This window comes from Prionailurus viverrinus, chromosome D1 (assembly GCF_022837055.1).
Source record: "Prionailurus viverrinus isolate Anna chromosome D1, UM_Priviv_1.0, whole genome shotgun sequence".
In the NCBI taxonomy this organism is placed as follows: Eukaryota; Metazoa; Chordata; class Mammalia; order Carnivora; family Felidae; genus Prionailurus; species Prionailurus viverrinus.
Window position 1 is genome coordinate 15,239,770 of NC_062570.1, and position 19,357 is coordinate 15,259,126.

The window sequence follows — 19,357 nt, forward strand, 5'->3', positions numbered from 1 at the left end:
GAGATCATGGCCTGAGCTGAAGTCAGATGCTTCGCTGACGGAACCACCCAGGCGACCCTTGACTGCTTAAAGTTTTAAATCTTCTACAGAGTCAGGGGCGCCTGGGTGGTGCAGTCGGTTAAGCGTCCGACTTCAGCCAGGTCATGATCTCACGGTCCGGGAGTTCGAGCCCCGCATCGAGCTCTGGGCTGATGACTCAGAGCCTGGAGCCTGTTTCCGATTCTGTGTCTCCCTCTCTCTCTGCCCCTCACCGGTTCATGCTCTGTATTTCTCTGTCCCAAAAATAAATAAACGTTTAAAAAAAATAAAAAAAAAATAAATCTTCTGCAGAGTCAGACTTGTGGTATTTCAAGTGTGGTTCTGCCGCTTAGAAACTGGGAGACTCCAGGTTACTTACTTATCCTTTCTAGTTGTCAGTTTTCTCATTTGTAAAATGGGGATAAGCAGTAGTACATTCCTTGTGATGTAAGATTTATTTACTTATTTATTTTAAGATATTTTATTTTTAAGGGCCCCTGGGTGGCTCAGTTGGTTAAGCGTTTGACTTCGGCTCAAGTCATGATCTCACGGTGCGGACAGCTCAGAGCCTGGAGGAGCCTGCTTTGGATTCTGTGTCTCCCTCTCTCTGCCCCTCCCCACTTGTACTCTGTCCGTCTCTCTCTTAAAATGAATAAACATTAAAAAGTAATAAAATATTTTATTTTTAAGTATTCTCCATACCTAACATGGGGCTTGAACTCACACCCCTGGAATCAAGAGTCACTTGCTCTACTGACTGAGCCAGCCAAGGGCCCTTATAGTGTGAGATTTATTTACTTATTTAAAAAAAATTTTTTTTAACATTTTTATTTATTTTTGAGACAGAGAGAGACAGGGCATGAACAGGGGAAGGTCAGAGAGAGGGAGACACAGAATCCGAAACAGGCTCCAGGCTCCGAGCTGTCAGCACAGAGCCCGACGCGGGGCTTGAACTCACGGACCGTGAGATCATGACCTGAGCCGAAGTCGGCCGCTCAACCGACTGAGCCACCCAGGCACCCCTATAGTGTGAGATTTCAATGAGATAATTCACATAAAGCACTTAGAATGGCATCTGGTATATTGTATATGCTTAATAAAGCCTAGCTATTAGTGTTATCACTACACCATTTACAAAATTAAAAATAACATTTATAAAGTTAAAACATAAGTTACAGACTAGGAAACAACATTTGTCACATAATAAAGAAACAAAGGCTTAATGTCTATAATATACAAAGAGCTTCTACAAGTCAATAAACCCCCCAGTCAACCTAGTAGAAAAATGAACAAAGAATGTGAATAGATAACTAAGAGAAGAAATTCAATGGCCGGTGAACACGTGGAAAAAAAGTTCAACTTCATTAACAGTGAAAGAATGCAGTCACAGCAATATTTAGATACCATCACCATTTTTTTTTTTTTTTTTTGCCGCACATTGGAAATATTTGGTGTTGGTGAAAGTGTTGGTTGGATTAAAATTATTCTATTTGAGAGAGAAATTTGGCAATTTCTATTGAAATGTAAAAAATGTAAACTCTTTGAGCAATGTCACTTCTAGGATCCTATCCAACAAATGTAACTGTATTTCAGCATGTGTCCAACACAAAAACTTTGGAAACAAAAATAAACGGTTATCAGTAGGGGAAGGAGACACTCATTTAATGGACTCCTACTGAAACTTTATAAAGAATGAAGTAACTCATTATGAACTCACCTGGAAAGATGTTAAGTGAAAAAAGCACATTGTAGAATAACATATACATTATGATCTCATTTATGCAAAAATTAAAAAGTATGCACATGTGCATATATATGTATGCATAGACATTTACATCTGCATAAACATTAAAAAGTCTGGAAGGTAGGAACCCAAAGTCAACAGTGGTTTCCTCCGAAGTGTGAAATTCCCTCCTTCATTCAGCTTATTTATTCATTCAGCAAATGTGTATCGAGAACTTACTACCTGTGAAGCACTGTTTTAGGCACGTGGATACAGCAATGCTAAAATGGACAAAATCCCTGTCCTCATGCACTTTACATTCTATACAGGGAGAATGATGGTAAAGAAATAAAATATACAGTATTACAGATGGTGATATATACTACGGGGGAAGGTAAAGCGGACAAGGGAGAAAGAAGGGAAGTTTGCAATTTTAAATATGGTGGATTAAGGGGCTCCTGGGTGGCTCAGTTGGTTAAATGTCTGACTCTTGGTTTCTGCTAGGGTCATGACCTTGCAGTTTCTTGAGATGGAGCCCCGTGTTGGGCTCTGTGCTTATAGCTTGAAACCTGCTTGAGATTCTCTCTCTCTCTCTCTCTCTCTCTCTCTCTCTCTCTCCCCCACTCATGCTTTCTCTCTCTCTCAAAATAAATAAATAAACATTTTTTAAAAAATATGGTGGATTCAAAGAGTAAAGGGAACATTTCACATCTTTATATACTTAAAAAATGGTAGGATTAACAAATGTTACTTCTTATTATGTGGGTGATTTTCTGTATATTACAAGTAAACAGTATGAAAAGAGAAGAAAAAGTTCTAACTGAAATTTCTGACTTGGGGGTATGGCATAAATTTGGGGCCAATTTAGCTTTATTCCTCCCACATCTTTGAGTGCAGAAGATAACATATGTGTATGAACTTCTCAATCTCTCTTCCTTATTCACTGGGTAAATTACTGGCATATCAATTGGTGTGTCATTTTTGTTATTTCCCCCCAAAGATTTGTTTTCTTAATTATGTTTGCCTAAGGGTATTTTATAAATTGGTTTGCACTTTGAAGAACAAACCTACAGGGAAACCTGATAAAATGCAAATTGTTTATCTGTGCGGGGTAATCCCATTAGTCCCTTGGTGACCCTGATTTTATTAGCTCTCCCCACGAGACAGAAAGGGATTCATGCTAAGGAATAAAAGTTAAGAATTTTGACGGCAATCGAAGTCAACCAGATTGATTACAAGTTCTTGGACACAGAGACCAAGTCTGTCAATAGTTTATTGAATATTGTTTTGTATGAGGTCTGTGGAGGATGAGCTTGTGAACACTTGGAGTCCCATCCCAGTCTGTCCCCCTGACCCCTCAGTGAGACTTTTAAGGAGTGTGAGGAGGAAGGGGGAGCACGGTTGGGTCGTCTGCAGGCAGAATAAAGGAAGTACGGGCAGAGCTGCCGCAGAAAGAGCCGGACTTAAACAAGAGGAATACATTCTGGCTATCTGGTTTGGATCTACAGAGACAACAATCTGAGTTTTGCATTCTGCGATCGGGGGCACTGGTACTCGTTTTGGGAGATGGTAGGAGCCAGATCCACCTCTACAACAGAACCAGTCAGCAGCTGCTCCAGGGGACTCAATGTCTTCAACCCCTAAGTTCACTTTTCAGTCCCCCAGTTCCGCAAGGATGTAAAATGGCCCTGAGGTTGAGGACACTTGAGAGAAAAGAAGATTTGCCTTCCACGTAAGCAAAATGAAGCTCTTTGGAATTATATTAGTAGCAACCTTTCTGCCAGACAGAGCTTGTAGAACGAACGGCTCTACATTGCATCACTTGTTTCTTCTTAAGCAGACTCTTTGAAACAGGTATGACAGATGTTATCCTCACCGATGTTGCAAACTGAGCCCTGTGCTCTGGTTGAAAAGACAAACAACGGAAACCAGGGTTCTTAAGTCCTGGTCAGGCGCTCACTGATTTAATCATAGCACGGGAAAGCGTTCTTTTGCAGGGGGTGGGGGTGGGGTGGTCTCCTCTCCCCTTACATTCACGTTTCTTTTGTTTATTAAAGCCTTAATGGGTTACTGATGATCAATGTATTAGTCACCTGCCATTAATCACACTACTTAAAAAATGATGACGGGTTGTGGGGGGAGCACCTGGGTGGCTCAGTCAGTTGAGCATTGACTAGCTCAGGTCATGATCTCACGGTTCATGAATTTGAGCCCCACTGCTCACTGCTGAGCAGTGCAGAGCCTGCTTCTGATCCTCTGTTCCCCTCTCTCTGCCCCTCCCCCTTTTGCTCTCTCTCTCAAAAAAAAAAAAAAAAAAAAAAAAAGTGATGACAGGGTGGCAGGGTGCCTGGCTGGCTCGGTGGGTGTACCATCCGACTCTTGATCTCAGCGTGGGGAGTTCAAGCCCCACGTGGGCGTGGAGCCTATGTTAAAAAATGATGAGGGATAGATTGCCTTAGTTAATTCACCTTACTATAAATACTGCGAATGCCCCTTTCCTGCCCAGGAAGAAATTCCCCTCACAACCAAATTCAGAGCTCTCTTATGACCCCTTGTGGCCCCTCTATCAACTATCTTGGACTACATCTCCCATCGTGCAACGGGAAACGTGCTGCACTCCTCCGTGACCCGACGGGACCTCTAACCAATCCAGTGTCACAGCCCTTGTTCAGCGACCTATTGGCTCCGTGTAGAGGCGGGACTCTTAGTTGCTAGGTTGGTACTCTTTCCGGAAGTGGTTGTTGGCCGCTGCAGAGCAACACCCCGGCGTCCCTGGAAGCGGGGAGCCGGGGTGGTACTGGGGAAGCTGCGCGGACCCGGGAGCGGTCGTCCAGTGCCTCCCGGGGCGGGGGGGCAGGTGAGGACCTCCTCGAGGGAGGGGGCAGGGGAAAGAGGGAAGCCGGAGAGTTGGGGCACACTCGTGTGCCCGCGAGCGGGATGAGCATGAATGTGGGCGGGAACTGGAGGGAGAAGTGAAGAAGGAGCGGCCGGACTAGAGTGCATCCATCCAGAATCTCCCCGAGTGGCGGAAGGGACGCCGGGCTGCGCTGGGGTGCGGCCGAGGGGCGAGCGCGAGTGACAGCGGGCGCCGGGCTACGCCTGTCAGCTGGCCGGGGCGCCCCTTTACTTGTCCTGTCCGTGGTTGGAGTGTGAGGCCCGGCCTCCGAAGCCCGCTCGGATATCTCTCTTCTGGGGAGGCTTCCCCGGTGTCCGAATCCAGGGCTAGCCCGACCTTCTGACGTCTTTGGGTCAGCTGGGGAAGTCAGGAAGTTTTTGGGTTTGTTTTTTTCCTTTCCTTGCATTGATTGAAAAATCTACCTCCTCCACTTGGAACCGCAGCCCTCACTTGGCTTCCACGACTCCTCGCTCCTGGGTCTGCTAACTGAGCTGTCTGTGCAGGCCTCTCCCCTTTCTACTCACCGTAGCCCATCTCTGGGTGATTTCGCCCAGACGTTCATTTAACTAGAGTGGGCTCAAGTCCAGACCTCTTTCCTGAGCTCAGGCCTGCCTACTGACCATCTCCACCTGCATGCCTCCCCCACCGTCCTGGCGCCCCTGATCTGTGCCTCCTCCTTGTATTCCTGTGTCAGTGAAGGACTCCCCTGTTCACTCAGCCAGGTCTGCACCTGGAATTCATTCAGCTGCTATAGGCAGCGGACATTTGATGGGCATTTCCTATATTCTAGGGAGCATGCTAGGTGGGGCTGTTGGGCAAGGCTTGGAAGAGTACAGATAATCAGACCGGCGGAAGTGCCCTGATTTCCCTCCTCCCTGCCCTTCACTTGCTGCAGACTTCAGGTCCTCTAATTCCGCCTCCTAATACCCTGAGCGTCTGGTCCTTCCTTTCCATTCTCACAGCCACCGGCTTCGTTCATAATTTCTTGCCTGTGCTTTCAGGAAAGCTTCCTAACTGGTCCCTCCGCTTCTATTCTTGCCCTCCTCGAAGTAGTTCCTATGCAGCGGTCAGAGTGTCTTTCTAAACTGCAGATCTGACCATGCCAGTCTCCTTTGTGGAGTCCTGTGATGGCTTCTCACCATGTGCAGGATACAACCTCAGTCCTTCCCGGCCCTTTAGACTGTGCTGCTTGCCTTCCACTGTAGATCGCTCTCCTGCCGCTCCTCCCTTTGCCCCTTGTGTTCTGGTCACGTCAGAGTGGGTAAGAGCTCACGCTTTGGGGTCCCACAGACGCGGGCGCATGCATGTTCTGCTGTGCCTTTAACCTTTGGAAACTTGCCAAGTTCTTTTTTATTTAACCTTGCAGAGCTTCACTTTCCTTATTTGAAAATGGGGAAAATAATTTCCTTTTTTTTACTTTTAAACTTTTTTTTAAAAAAGTTTATTTTGAGAGAGAGAGAGGGAGACAATCTCAAGCACGCTCTGACCTCCCAGCACGGAGCCCGATGAGGGGCTTGAACTCAGACACCGCGGATCACGACCTGAGCCGAAACGAGTCGGACGCTTAACTGACTGAGCCACCGAGGCGCCCCTGGGAAAACAATTTCTACCTATTTGAGAGGAGGAGGTGAGATGATGTATGTGCAGTATTAGTACAGTTCTTGGAGCGTAGGAAGTGTTCAGTGAATCTAAGCTTTTGTTGCAAAATGAATTCTCTGCACCCACCATATTCTTTCCTGCCTCTTTGCCTTTGTCCAGGCTGTTTCTTCTGCCTTATATTCCCTTATTCCCTCGTCTTGGTGAGCTCCTGCTTATTCTTTAAGAGCCATCTCATTGGTCCTGGACTCTGTGATGCTTTCCCTGATCTTCCAAAGTAACATTTGCAATCCTTACCTTAGTTTCCCGTTGTATTCCCTGTTACTTCCCTTAATGTGCTTAACACATTATATAATCATGTTCGGCTTCTCAGCTGGGGTCAGCTGGAGTTCAGGGCCTTGTGTAATCACGTCTGTAGCCCCTGATAGCACAGTGCCAGCCCATGGTAGGTGTTCAGTAAGTGGTCATTGAATGCCCGAATGGCTTTCACTTATGTTCCCTGGTATTAGATCTGTCCTCTGGAACAATGTAGAATAAGCCTTTCACGTATGTAAATAGTAATAACAACAGCAACTCACATTTATTGAGATTATACTGTGTTTTAAGTATTTTACATATACTGGATAATTTAATTCTCCCGTCAATGGCGGTAGACATCATTCTCTCCATTTTACAGATGAGAAAACTGAGGTGCCTTGCCCAGCTGGTAAGTGGCAGAGCTGGGATTCAAAGCCAGTAATGTTCCCAAACCTATGCTCAGTTCCCACTACCTAATCACTTACAGTGTCTTCCACCTTCTCCCCAGTGCCATCTCCAGGAAATCTTTTCTTTCCTTTGCTGAACTTTCTTTATAACTGTTGAGGCAGACTGGAAGCAGTAATTATACAGGGAACCCTAATTGTGCAAATGTGCATGTATGTGTGCTCTGCTAGTGTGCAGGTGTTTTTACTCTTCATTGCATCTCTAGTGCCCAGCCAAAGGTACACTTAGAGGCGTCTGGGTGGCTCAGTCGGTTGAGTGTCAGACTTCGGCTCAGGTCGTGATCTTGTGGTTCGTGAGTTCAAGCCCGACATCAGGCCCGCTGCTGTCAGCACGGAGCCTGCCTCAGATCCTCTGTCCGCCTCTCTCTCTGCACCTCCCCCACCCTCTCTCTCTCTTAAAAATAAATGAACATTTGAAAAAAGGTAAACCTAGGTGCTCAATAAACATTTCTCGAATGAATAAATGATCTCTAGTAGCCACTAAATGCAAATGATTTCTCTTCCCACCACCTCCTCCTTCCTGTGGTTCCTGCCCTTTTGGTCCTGTCCTTACCCACAGAAGATCTTTTTCGGTGGAAGATTTGTGTGAAATTCGAGTGACCCATGATTCTGGGTTTTCCAGATTCTTCCTGACATTTCAATATAGCTAAGTGGGCATCCTGCCACAGAGAGATTTCACCTGCCGCATGCTTTCCGGAGATGGGGTGTATCTAGGGATGTGAAACATTTCTCGAATGCTCCGAGATGGTTGCTACAGTGCCTTGTGACAGGTCACAGCCTGTTGGACTGAACATCGGCTAGCCCCGGTGTTCAGGCCGCTAGGGATTCCTCCTTCCCCAGGGATTCTTTCCCTTTCTCCTTCCCTCTCCTCCCTAACTTAGAGAATTCAAGATTCCTGTGGCTCAGTAAGCCACATCAGCTGCCCTGGTTCCTGGTGCTTCTCTGCTCTGCTTTTTAAGAGTCGGTGGCCCTGCTTATCTCTGTGTGTGTGGAGGAAACATTATGGGCTCCTAGGGTGTTAGGGGTTCTTAGGGTAGGGCACAGATCCCCACTTGGGTTTACGTACCGTAGAGGAGAATGCTTCTTCCATTAGCCTTTCTTCTTAAGGCATGAAATTGCTGCTTGGAGGTGTCATGGTGGGAATGAGAGGGGGCATAGCCTCACTGCCTTGGCTCCGTCGGACTGACAGAGGGCGCCGTTTCTTGTGAGTCGTAAGGCAAGATACCTTCCTGGCCCATCTGTCAACTCTCAGGGTAGAGGGCCACAGTAACGATCCCTCATATATCCTTTGCTGTTTATCAGGAAACAGCAATCTTGGAACAGATTCAGAGCCACCAGACCTGGCCATGTCCTGAGCACTCATTACAGGACACATCCCAACTTCCTTTAACAAAATTTTTTTTTCAATGTTTATTTATTTTTTTGAGAGATGGACAGAGCCTGAGCAGGGGAGGGGCAGAGAGAGAGGGAGACAGAATCCGAAGCAGGCTCCGGGCTCTGAGCTGTCAGCACAGAGCCCAACACGGAGCTCGAACTCAGGGACCGCGAGATCATGACCTGAGTGGAAGTCGGCCGCCAACCCAACTGAGCCCCCCAGGCACCCTCCCCCCCCAACCTCCTTTTTTGATGACAGGGTCTTTCTGTTCACTTCCCCTGCTGTAAGAGGGCTGTATTTCGCTTGCTGTTCCAGGTGGAACAGTGACAGCTTCTGAAGAGGTCAGGCTTGTTTCTCTAGACTCCCGTCAGTCATACCAGCGAGGTGATGCCTTCTCAGGTGGGGGACGCACTCCAGCAGCCACTTTTCAGGGGGACCTGCCTCTGCGTCACTGGGAGCCTCAGTGCGGGAGGTGCCAGAATGGGAGAGTTGTGAGCTGGGAGGGAGGAGCAGGGAACGGCATGAGCTTGTCAGTTGAAGAATTTGAATTCGACGCTGTCCCATCCCCGGAGCTAGAAACCTTGGACTCAAGTTGGACTCTTTTCCACCCTGCCTCCCATCCCGCTCCTATTAACCGTACCATCACAGCATCTGCCCCTTCTCCATTCTCTCTGCTTCTGCCCTAGTTTAAGCCCTCATCGTCTTTCACCTGGATGGCAGCCGCCTCCGTGGTTTTCCTGACACCGGTCTTACTTCTCCAGTCCTGACATCCATCCCTGCCAGAGTTCACATCCTGAAAAAAGGCCGCTGTGTGCCACTTTCTCTCGCCAAAGCCCTCAGTGGCTCCCCTTTGCCGCAGGGGAGAGTGGAGACTCTCTCGCACGGTCTACAAGGCTCTCCGTGACCTGGCTTTCCACGCCAGCCCCTGCCCCGCGCTCTGTATCCTGTACTCCAGAGCACCTTGTCTGCACCCGACATCCCCTCTGCCAGCTTCGCTCTCTCCACCAACGTGACTCTTGTCTGCCTTTGGTACCCAGCTCCGTACAAAGCCTTCCTTCCCCCTTCAGCGGGAGTATATTCCTTCTCTCTTAGTACTTCTGGAGCAGGATGGTTATTTTTCCCCTCCTGCCTTCTGCTGTTGAAGTTGTGTGTGCTACTTCCCCTAGATTGTAAGCTCCTTGAGGGCATCATCGGGTGTGAATAGGGATGTGTGTTGAAGGTAGTGTGGCTGCCCTGGGATACGTTGCCATCGGGGGGGGATGAGGCTGTGCCGCCCTTTTGGTGTCGCTAGGGTTTTCTTGCTGGGGGTCCTATACTGTGAGTTGTTTCCCCCCTGGTGGTGGGGGGCGGGATATGAGGTCACACTCTTGAGAGAGAGACCTGGGTTTCCAGCTCTTTTGTGACGCGCTGAGTATTCAGCAAGCGTTTGGGAGATGCGTCTCAGGGAACTTTACGAGGCGCAGAGTCTATGAGGCCTGAGTTCTGAGCCATTGTTCCACCCTCCGCTATCCCTGGAGTCTGGAAGATATGCTAAGTTGGCTTGCAGGGTCTGGTCTGACCCAGGGGCTCCATGACCGGGCTCCAGTTTTTCTCCTTTTAAGGTGGGTCATTGATTTTCTCTTTGGAAGGGGGTCTCCAGGACGTAGGTGTTCGAGCCCATACCAATCATGGCCGGGAGACCCATCCGCATAGGAGACCAGCTGGTTCTGGAGGAAGATTATGATGAGACCTACATCCCCAGTGAGCAAGGTAAGAGGCCTGGGGTGTACTATAATAGTTCTTTGAGGGCAGGAATGGTCTCTGATTTAATTTTGTTCTGATACAAATCTGGTACATGTACAGGGCTGCTTGGTATATTTGGTTGGATCAGGGGTTGGGAAACTAACTCATGGGCTTCCCCTGGCCAGTTGCCTTCTTGTAAATAAGGTTTGATTGGAAAATAGCCATGCTTATTTGCTTATGTATTGTCTGTGGCTGCTTTCGTGGTACACGGGCAGTGCTGAGTAGTTGTGAGAGAAACCGTATCACCCGCAAAGCCTAAAATATTTACTGTCTGGCCCTTTACAGAGAAAGTTTGCTGGCCTTGGGTTAGATCGATGATTATTTTTAAATGTTTATCTATGTTGAGAGAGAGAGAGAGCGAGAGCGCGTGTGTGTGCATGCGGGAGGGGCAGAGAGAGGGAGAGAGAGAATTCCAAGCAGGCTCCTCACTGTCAGGGCAGAGCCGGACATGGGGCTTAATCCCACGAACAGTGAGATCGTGACCTGAGCTGAAATCAAGAGACAGGTGCTTAACTGACTGAGCCACCCAGGCACCCCGATGATTAACTTTAAATGAAAATATAGCGGCTTCAGGCTGGCTCAGTTGGTGGAGCGTGTGACTCTTGATCTCAGGGTTGTAAGTTCGAGCTCCATGTTAGGTATAGAGATGACTCAGAAATAAAATCTTAAAAAAAGGTCCATCTTTAAAAAAATATACACGAAAATATATTAGAAGATACCATGAAATACATTGTGTCCTGAGGCCAGGGGTAACCCAGTTTCTTAAGAAAAAATACCTAAAGCAATGTTTTTTTTTATTTCATTTTTTTTTCCTTTTTTTTTTCTCTCTTTTTCTCTTTTTTTTTTTTAATTTTTTTTTTCAACGTTTTTTATTTATTTTTGGGACAGAGAGAGACAGAGCATGAACGGGGGAGGGGCAGAGAGAGAGGGAGACACAGAATCGGAAACAGGCTCCAGGCTCCGAGCCATCAGCCCAGAGCCCGACGCGGGGCTCGAACTCCCGGACCGCGAGATCGTGACCTGGCTGAAGTCGGATGCTTAACCGACTGCGCCACCCAGGCGCCCCAGCAATGATTTTTTTAAACAACAACAATAACTTTATTAACAATAATAACAGAATTTATTGAGTGCTCCTACGTGCCAGTCTCTGTGCTAAGAACTTCACCTGTATTTCCTTTTCAACCCTCACAGCAACTCCATGAATTAGGTACTATTATCATTCCCATTCTACAGATGAGGAAACTGAGGCACAGAAAGGTTAAATCATTTCCCTCCGGTCACAGGTGTACTGAGTGGCACAGCTGGGACCCACACCTAGGTATCCTGACAAAAGGGCCTGCACTTTGAAGCTCTGTGCTGTGTTGAGGGGTGAAGATTCCTCTGAGATTGTCATGTGTCAGGGACCTGGGCACATAATTCAGGAGGTTTGCAGGCCTGTTAGAGAGAGGGAAGGAATCTTGCACTCCCAGAGCCCCCGCACTTTGCATAAAGCATAGGATTTTTATTTGTTTGCTGTATGAAAATTCAAAATTTTTACATTAAATGTATCAGTCCGTTCTCACATGGCCTCGTAATGTTGTATCATAGTTAGAAAAGCCTTCCGTCGCCACTGCACAGATAAATACTTCTCTCATGTTTTCCTCTGGGTTTGTCCCCACACCATGCACGGTTCGCCCATCTTTCCCCCACTGAGTAGGTGCCAGCGTGTGTATTTTGCCTACTTATCTTCCATAGGACTGTCCGTTCACACGCCAGCACCATACTCTTAATTACTGAGGCTCGGTAATAAATTCTCTTTTTCAGGAGGGCTGATATGCCCTCGTGGCTTTCCCCACACCTCCTACCCAAGTTTTCGTGCTTATCCTGTCTTACCTCCCTGGGAACTTGCGAATCACCTTGTCTGGTTCTGGGGAGGGCTCTGTGTGGGAGAACGGTTGGTATTTTGGAGAAAATTGTGTTCAGTTTATGAAAGAACCTAGGGAGGATTGGCATCTTTATGAAGTCTCCCCCTGCCCAAGAACATGGTATTCCTTCCCATTTGTGTTTTGTTTGTGTTTTTCAGGAGTGACTTAAAGTTTTCTTCACGCAGGTTTTTACACATTTCTTGCTCAGTGTATTTCTTAAGTATTTTTTTTTTGTTTGCTCTTGTGAGTGGGGACCTAGTGATCTAAGGATGTTTAGAAAAACTCTCTTCTGCTCCGTTCAGGGTTAGACGGTCTAAGCTCAAGCCACCATCTCTCTCCTGAGACTGTCAGCAGCTTCCTATTAGCCTCCCTGTGTACACCCTTGCCCTTCGCAGGGGTGCTCCATCTCGCACCGGAGTGTTCTTCTTACAGCGTAAAGCAGATCACATCAGGACTCCGCTTTTAGTAGTATTCGTTATACTCAGCATAACACTCTTAATGGGGTGTGCAGGGCTCTGCGTGACTCTGCCCTGTCACCTGGCCAGGTTCACGTGGTGCCACTCTCCCTTCCTCGCTGCCAGTCCCATGGCGTTTCTGACAGTCCCCAGATGGGCCAAGCTGCTGCTTGCCACAGGCCCTTTGCACCTGCTTTTCTGCCTCAGTGCTCTTTCCTCAGTGCTCTGCGTGGTCAGCTCCCTTGTCTCCTACAGGTTTCAGTTGTGTTCCGTTCTGAGAGGTTTCCCTTGACCCTTTCTAAAGGAGTGCCCCCTTCACCTTGAGGTTCTCTCTCTCATATGTCATTTACTTCCTTTATTGCCTTTATCAGAAGCTTTCATTTTTTGTATATTTATCTGTTTAGTTCTTTTTTTTTTTTTTTGAGACAGAGCGAGCAAGAGAGTATGGGGGAGAGGGAGAGAGGGAATCTCAAGCAGGCTCCATGCCCAGCACAGAGCCTGATGCAGGGCTTGATCTCACCACCTTGAGATCATGACATGAGCCAAAATCAAGAGTCAGACGCTTAACCGTTTACAGGTGCCCTGTTTACTTCTTTACTGGTTGTTCTACTAGAAGAGACCATTTCTCTTACTCACGGCACATAGGAAGCACTCGAGAACTATTTGTGAAATCAGTGAATAAGTCTCTGGCTAGCCAAATTTCAGCTGGTCCTTTGAAAAAGTGCGTTTTCGGGGCGCCTGGGTGGCGCAGTCGGTTAAGCGTCCGACTTCAGCCAGGTCACGATCTCGCGGTCCGGGAGTTCGAGCCCCGCGTCGGGCTCTGGGCTAATGGCTCGGAGCCTGGAGCCTGTTTCCAATTCTGTGTCTCCCTCTCTCTCTGCCCCTCCCCCGTTCATGCTCTGTCTCTCTCTGTCCCAAAAATAAATAAACGTTGAAAAAAAAAAAAAAAAAGAAAAAGTGCGTTTTCTTTTCTAGTCCCCAGGTATGCCAGCCTCCACATTCTCTATTGAGAGAACCCATACTGGTTTTGCCTTTCTGGCCAGGGGTATTATCAGCTGGAGCATTGATGCCCCTGGGGTATTTATTTCATTATTCCTGGTGGCTCTGCTGACCTATTCTAGCAGTTAGCTCATCTGCCTTTTCCCCTGTAGGTGAGGTTGCTCTTAGCTCAGTATGTATCTCTCCCCTGTTCCTCCAGATCTCTGGCGAAAGAGCTTTCTATGCTTGGTTCCCAGAGAGTATTAGAGTCCATAGGACATCACAGAAGTGGAAAAGAAACAAATCCCTTCATGGAGTAGAGTCTTCAGAGAGTGGAGAACAAGGCTGATCGAGTATCATCTCACTTTCTCAGCTCAGCTCTCCCCTCGCCTCGGGCTCTTTCCCTCTGCTCCCGGGGCGCACAGTGCACATCTCCGTTAAAAGCACATATCCCTCGGTTTGTACTCTGTTCATGTGTTGGTAAGGTCCCCGAGGGGCTTAGTCTTCTCTGGCTGTTCAGTCCATGCTTGTTGACTGAGTGACGGGCACTTTTGCACCAGGGTTTTGGAGCTTGTGTCCCGGTAAGGCTGCCCTCATTCAGGATGTTTCTGGCTGCGGCCGTGGGGGGGTCTTCCTGAGGCCCCTTGACCTTGGTCTTATTGTTTTGCCTTTGTCATACTCCGCTTCGCATTACGTTCTTGGAGTATGGCAACAGCATGCCTGGATTCGGGTGTGTCATTTGTAATTTAAGAAGACAGAATTATTTATGTTTATTATTTATATTTAGAGACATAACACCTGCTCACTTAAGGAAACTTGGAAAGTAAAGGTGAAGGAGAAAAAAGTTGTCTAGGAAAAAAACCTGTTTTTCTTTTATTCTCACACTCAAAATGCTGGCACCAGGTGTGTGTGTGTGTGTGTGTGTGTGTGTGTGTGTGTGTGTGTGTGTGTGTTTCTGACACTAGCTGTGTGTCCTACAATTCAACTTCACTTCCTGGAGAGAGCATCAGATCCCACAGGTTAGGGGCTCGGTCATAGTCTGAAGACTGTCCCCAACTTCAGACATCAGTTGCAAGTCCCAGGTTGTCCCTGGTACTTCTGACCAACGATCTATCCACCAGAGTCCCCTGCCCCACTCCTTGGGTTTGATAATTTGCCAGGACAGGTCCCAGAACTCAGGGAAACACTTAAGTTGAGCAGTTTATCATACAGTAAAGGATACGATAAGGGATAGAGCTGAAGAGCGAGATGAAGACATACGTAGGGTGAGGTCACGTGGATGTATTCACCAACCTAGAAGCTCTCTCAGCCCCGTAGTCTAGGGATTTTTATAGAGCCTTTTTCACCAAGTCATGATTGATCGTTAACTCACTTTTCCAGCCCCTCTCCCCTCTCCAGAGAATCGGGGTGAAACTGCAAATTCCAAGCTTCTAATCACGGCTCGTGTTTTCTGGTGACCAGCCCCCATCCAGGAGCCCACCCAGAGTCACCTGATTGGAAGAAAAGAGGCTTCTGTGACTCAGGAAATTCCGAGGGTTTTAGGAGCTCTGTGTCCCCACCTCGGGTCAAAGACCAAATAGTAACAGGAACTGGGGGCGGAGACCGACACTTGTATTTCTTATTATTTCACAAGGTTGACTGTGATTCTTTTTCTCTTTTCCATCCACATCCCCCACTTTGTTACTTTCTCATCATCCCGCCTCTTCCTGCAGAAATTCTTGAATTTGCCAGAGAGATTGGTATTGATCCCGTCAAGGAGCCGGAACTGATGTGGCTGGCGCGGGAGGGCATTGTGGCCCCACTGCCCGTGGAGTGGAAGCCCTGGTAAGTCAGCACGGATGTAGCCCGCGCCTGGCACTGGAGGTCAGCTTTAATTTGCCACCTTTGTTATTTAAAAAAAAAATTTTTTTAATGTTTATTTTTGAGAGGGAGACACAGAGCCCAAGCAGGGGAGGGGCAGAGACAGAGGGAGACACAGAATCCGAAGCAGGCTCCAGGCTCCAGGCTCCGAGCTGTCAGCACAGAGCCCGATGTGGGGCTCGAACTCACGAGCCATGAGATCATGACCTGAGCCAAAGTCGGATCCTTAACCAACTGAGCCACCCAGGCACCCTGATTTGTCCTGCGCAGAGTTGGGGACAGCTATGGGCCATTCCTCTGCTGTGCTGCCTGACATTTTGGGCCTGAGCCCAGGCCAACTTGACGGTCCCTGTGAGGGGTTCAGCACCAATATCCAGGGTCCTGGGAGCTGCTGCCTCGTGTCAGGTCCTGCAGCACCAGCCTCTGCTTTGGGCCTGGTGGGGAAGTGTCACTGTTGCCCTTTGCCGACTGATACCGAGAGTGACGATATTGAAACCCCTCAGTGGGTCCAAAATGGATGCTGGTGCTAAAGAGGTTTGTGGTGAGGCTACACAGACTGGCAGAAGGTTTCTTCCCTCTTGGCAACCCATCCTGAATTTGAGTCCCGTGCTCACGAATAGGTTCCCGTCTGTGGATTCGGTCACCTGTGCAGTTTCGCTTTGAGCTCTCTGCACGTACGGAGCGGACTGGCTCGGGTTGTCTCAGTGAAACAGAGGCTGATGGGGAGGAGGCTGGGGGTGCGTGTTCGCTGTTGTGCACGCTGGCTCCAGCTCGGCTCCCTAAAGTGAGTGCCAGAAGTTTACTTCCCGCTCTGGCGCGAAGTCCCCAGTTAGTCCCCACGGTCTCCAGAGTCCTCCCTTTTGCTGCTGTTGTACAGTTTTGCACGCAAGGTATAATATTCCGTTCTTACCCACGCCATTTAATGCGTTGGCCATGCTTCAAAATGACCGCAAGCGTGGCCTCACTCGTCCATGCTGAAGAATCGTAAGTTATCCTTTCAGCTTCTCACATGGCGGGCTCCCCACTCTCCTGATCTCTGTAGCAGCGTTTTCCTTGGATCTCCTCCAGTTTCGTGACACCTCTCGTAATAAATCTGTCCGCGCTCTACACTCTTCCAGGTGCTGAGCACTCGTGGTTGTGTTTGTAGGGTAAGTTTGTAGGATAGCGGTTTCTGTTCTGTTTCTCATATCCACCCCGATGCCCACATTTGCCTTATCTAATCATCTCTATCTTCTTTGCCTTCGTTTTTAAGTTTGTATATACCTGTGCTGTTTGCTTTTGGATACATTTTCTCATTAGAAACCACATGAGAGGGGCGCCTGGGTGGCCCAGTCTGTTAAGCATCCGACTTCGGCTCAGGTCATGATCTCACGGTTCATGAGTTCAAGCCCCGCCTTGGGCTCTGCGCTCAGAGCCTGGAGCCTGGAGCCTGTTTTGGATTCTGTGTCTCCTTCCCTCTCTGCCCCTCCCCCACTCACGCTCTGTCTCTCTCTCTCTCTCTCTCTCTCTCTCTCTCTCTCGAAAATTAAACATTAAAAAATGAAGTTCTTATTAAAAAAAAAACACATGAGAAATAGAATCAGTATAGTAACCTCTTAATGTACACATACTCAATAAATAAATGGCTTCAGTGTTTGTAAAAAATAAAATGGTGAGTGGAAGGTGGGAAACTGTCACTGGTTATTGAGCCAGCCATGTGCCAGGGTCACACCTGCCACCTTCATGTACCTGCTAGGGGTGGTCAGCACTTCTTTTCCAAATTGACTATTAGGTCTATGGACAGGTTATTTCTGGATTCTCTGCTCTCTTCCATTGATCTGTTGGTCTGTCTTAATACCAATACTGCACATGTTGTCTTGATAACTGTAGCTTTATTATAGACGTTGAAATCACGTAGGGTAAATCCTCCCACTTTGTTGTCCATTCGCAAAGTAGTATTGTAGGTCCTCTGCACTTCCATATGAATTTTAGAATCAGCTTGTCATTTTCTACAAAAAAAAAAAAAAATCCTGCGGAGATTTTGATGGGAATTGCACCAAATCTAGAAATCACTTTAGGAAGAATTGACCTCTAGAACTTTATGGAGTCTTCCAACCCCTGAGCAAGGGTCTGTCTGCATTTATTTGGGTGGTTCTTTGGGTGGTTTTTTTCTCTAAGAAACGTTTTGTAGTTTTTAGGGTACGTGCATTACCCATATTTTGTTAGATTTACTAAGTGGTCTATTTTAAATCGTATATGTAAAAATTTCCTATTGCTTGTTGCCTTTTATATAGAAATAAAATTCGTTTTTGTATATTGATCTCATAGCTGGCAACCTTGCTAAACTCATTTCCGTCAGTTCTAATAGTTTTGTAGATTCCATAGGATTTCCTACATGCGTGATCACATCTTCTGTGAAAAAGACATTTTTACTTCTTCCTTTCCAATCTGAATACCTTTTATTTTTATGTCTTTCCTTACTGCACTGACTAGACCCTCTAACAATAGAAGTGGTGACAGTGGACATTTTTGCTTTTCTCCTCATCTTAAGGAATTGAGTATGATGGGAGCTGTAGGTTTTTGTAAATGCCTTTTGTCAGGATGAGGAAGTTCCCTTCTATTCCTGGCTTGCTGAGGGTCTAAATCAGAAAGGATATTGGATTTTGCCAAATGTTTTTCTGTACCTATTAATAGGATCATGTGATGCTTTTTCTATTTCGGTCTTACTAGGGTCAGTTGTATTGATCGATTTTCAAATGGTAATCTGACCTTACATTCCTCGGATAGAGTCCACTTGGTCATGATTATATACTATCGGATTTGATTTTGTAAAATTGTGTTAAGTATCTTTGTTCTAAAAGAATAGTTTGAAGGGGATGAGGTAGATAGAGTTTGGGTATCTTATTATTCCTGATTTCCAATTTTATTTATTCATTCTATTTTGTGTTACAAGTTGAGACCTCGTTTCTGGCTCAGTAAGTGATCCTGTTTATGTAAATGTCCTAGGGATGCTCGATAAGAATGTAGTGTCTCATTTTTGGATATAGGGTTCTGTAAATGTCCTTTGTATCAATGTGTTTTCATATATAGATGTGTTTATGTCTTCTGTGTCCCGGTCCCTTTTGTCTGGTCTAACTCTGAATAACAGTTTAGTTGAGCACAGAATTGTATGTTGAGTACGAACAGCCCTTGGACAATATTATGCACCCTTATCTTCTGACTTCTGGTTTTGCTAAAAAGACATGTTTTCTTGGTCTCATCAGTTATTTCTTTGTGGGTAGTAAAATCCCCCCCCCTCCCCCCTCCCCAAACTGGATGTTTTTATAATTTTGTTTTTATCTTTGGTGTTTTGTAATTTCACTGCTGTGCCACGTTTGGATTTATTTGTTTCCCCCTTTCCGTCCCTAATTTAATGATTCTACCTATTCCTACAAGTTCTGCTCTTTTCAATATGTCTGTTTTCTTTTCTTTTCTTTTTTTTTTTTTTTTTTAGAGTTCTGTTCTTTCATTATGGATTCTACTCTTTTTGTCCCTACAGTAATTTTAGATGTAGTTAATTTTAGTCTTCTTTTGGTTATTGTACTATGCCAGGTTTCCTTGCGTGCCAATGTTTCTCTTTACTGGCACTGATTTCCTTTCGCAGTGAACTGTCTCCCCATGGGGTTTAATTATTTATTGTGAGTTTTGTGAATCTATCTTCTGTAGAGTTATTTTCTGTGTCTCATTCCTGGGTTGTTGAGTGACTTTATGATAGCTTGTGCCACGGATTTTTCAGTGGGTTTAGTACTAAATTTTTACATTAATTTTCTGACTTGGGATTTCCTTACCACAGTTTGGATTCTATGTCTACATGTATCTTGGAGTTTTAATTTTTTGTGAAAGTTGATTTCGCCTGCCTAGACCTGGATTGCTTCTTTGCCCGCTAGGTTCTTCTATTCGTGGAGCCAGCAGCCTTAAGGGCCCAGTGATACGCAAGGGTCTTGCCCCTAGTTTCCCAATTCATGAAGGTCTAAGGCCGTATTTTGTGCCT

The 19,357-nt window shown here is 46.6% G+C and overlaps 1 protein-coding gene across 7 annotated transcripts in view; it reads left to right on the forward strand.

Annotated features, from left to right (window-relative positions):
• Nucleotides 1-4,476: 4,476 nt before the first annotated feature.
• Nucleotides 4,477-19,357, forward strand: part of CEP164 (centrosomal protein 164) — a 67,681-nt gene continuing 52,800 nt past the window's right edge. For 2 of the 7 annotated variants that reach the window (XM_047878398.1, XM_047878403.1), the window contains exons 1-4: nucleotides 4,482-4,598; nucleotides 6,132-6,264; nucleotides 9,998-10,118; nucleotides 15,201-15,312. In XM_047878398.1, coding sequence (XP_047734354.1) covers nucleotides 10,037-10,118; nucleotides 15,201-15,312 — 194 coding nt within the window. In that variant the 5' untranslated portion in view covers nucleotides 4,482-4,598; nucleotides 6,132-6,264; nucleotides 9,998-10,036. Of the gene's footprint in view, nucleotides 4,599-6,131; nucleotides 6,265-9,997; nucleotides 10,119-15,200; nucleotides 15,313-19,357 lie in introns of all 7 variants that reach the window. The other 5 variants (XM_047878402.1, XM_047878401.1, XM_047878404.1 and 2 more) reach the window with 5 other exon arrangements.